The sequence below is a fragment of the Teleopsis dalmanni genome, unplaced genomic scaffold (genome assembly GCF_002237135.1).
Source record: "Teleopsis dalmanni isolate 2A unplaced genomic scaffold, ASM223713v2 unscaffolded_contig_3093, whole genome shotgun sequence".
NCBI lineage: Eukaryota > Metazoa > Arthropoda > Insecta > Diptera > Diopsidae > Teleopsis > Teleopsis dalmanni.
In genome coordinates this window covers 3,889-5,650 of record NW_024034475.1, presented here as the reverse complement: position 1 = coordinate 5,650, position 1,762 = coordinate 3,889, and the positions used below count along the sequence as shown (strand labels likewise).

Genomic DNA, 1,762 nt, shown 5'->3' with positions numbered 1-1,762 from the left:
GAAGAAGGGACTCTGCATCCAAAACGCGTTACGGTTCCAGCCAGTTTTATCGATCATATCGTGATTTGTGACAATCCAGAAGAAGATCACCGCCAATCTTCGAGCTGGTTTTTTGACCCAACGCTCTGTGGTGATATTCGTAGTCCGGCTCAACAATCCGCCCCTTTGCCTTTAGATATCAGAAAATTAATTGGGCGTATTGCTTGCCGCTATCTCACGGAAAATTGTGTGATTAATCTCGGCACAGGGATCCCAAATGATGTGATTGGTGAAATTATTCAAGAAGAAAATGCCAGCCAGCGCGTCGATATCACGGTGGAATCGGGTATTTGGGGTGGTGTACAGGCCGGAGGAATTGACTTTGGATTGGTTCGTAATTATCTTGCCATGAGTCAGTCACCAGACCAATGCTCTATTTACAACCGGAGGCAGGCGTTGATATTACCGTATAATGGGGCGCAGGGGAAATTGGATGCTAATGGCCATGTTAATGCAAACCTTACTAGGCAATATCTGCCCATGCTGGGGAGTTCATTGATATCCACTCAGAATGCTGCCATGTCGTATTTTGCCTCAAAACAAAAAGACAAAAATAAAAAACGCGTGCCTGGAGTTAAACTCAACTGGATCCATCCACGACATCACCACCAAAGGCCAGCTCTTTAATCAGAATCTCACCTAAGCATCTGCTCACAATAGTGGTCTAGAACTTTCGTTAGCGAAAATTTGGTCAAGTATTAAACCATGTTTGCGGTGAAGGGAGTACATTAAAAAATTAGTTGAATCAAGTCAGACAAAATTCGTGGAGCGCAGATGTTGCAACGGCAAAATCAATCAAAACCATGCATTTGTTACTGAGCGTGCCGTTTTTACATTAGGCGACAAGGTCCTGTATTAGTTGAGTGCCCCGTATTGATCTTAGCGCAAACATTGCTTGCGCCATATGGATTTTGTGCCAGAAATTTCTCCTGATTGAAGGTGAGTCTGCTTCCTTATTTAGAGATGAATCGTTTGATCTGATTTCATATTTATAGCTTCAATATTAAAGAGGGATTTATTCATGTTAGTAAAAGATAAAGTGGCAATTGTGACAGGTTCTGCCAGAGGTATCGGTTTTGCTATCGCTCAGGTATTGGCCGAAGAAGGTGCGAAAGTTGTGATTTCTGACTTGGCGATGTCTTCTGGCGAAGAAAGTGCTAAGCAATTACAAGAAAAAGGGTATGAGGCCATCTTCATACCATGTGATATCTCAAAACGAGATCAAGTTAATGACTTGTTTTCTAAGGCTCTAACACACTTCGGCAGTATCGATGTACTCGTCAACAATGCAGGGATCAATCGTGATGGGATGCTGCATAAGCTGACTGATGATGATTGGGACAAAGTCATTGATATCAACTTGAAAGGAACATTTAACTGCATGCAGGAAGCGGCAAAATTAATGCGTGAACAAGGCAGCGGCCGCATCGTCAATATTTCATCCGCAAGTTGGTTAGGGAACGTTGGGCAAGCGAACTATGCAGCATCAAAAGCGGGTGTGATTGGTTTAACGAAAACCGCTTGCCGCGAGCTGGCGCGTAAAGGCGTCACCGTCAATGCCATCTGCCCAGGGTTTATTGATACCGATATGACCCGAGGTGTACCTGAAAAAGTGTGGGACATCATGATCAGCAAAATCCCCGCGGGTTTTGCGGGTGACCCTCGGGATGTTGGGCAATGTGTCGCGTTCTTGGCGTCAGATAAAGCGCGTTATATCAATGGG

General features: G+C 44.4%; 1 protein-coding gene across 1 annotated transcript in view; it reads left to right on the top strand.

Moving 5' to 3' along the window:
• The first annotated feature begins 1,060 nt into the window (after window positions 1-1,060).
• The window catches only part of LOC119664963 (estradiol 17-beta-dehydrogenase 8-like), a 2,011-nt gene continuing 1,309 nt past the window's right edge, over window positions 1,061-1,762 (top strand). The window contains exon 1 of the mRNA XM_038074305.1: window positions 1,061-1,744. Coding sequence (XP_037930233.1) covers window positions 1,061-1,744 — 684 coding nt within the window. The remainder of the gene's footprint in view (window positions 1,745-1,762) is intronic.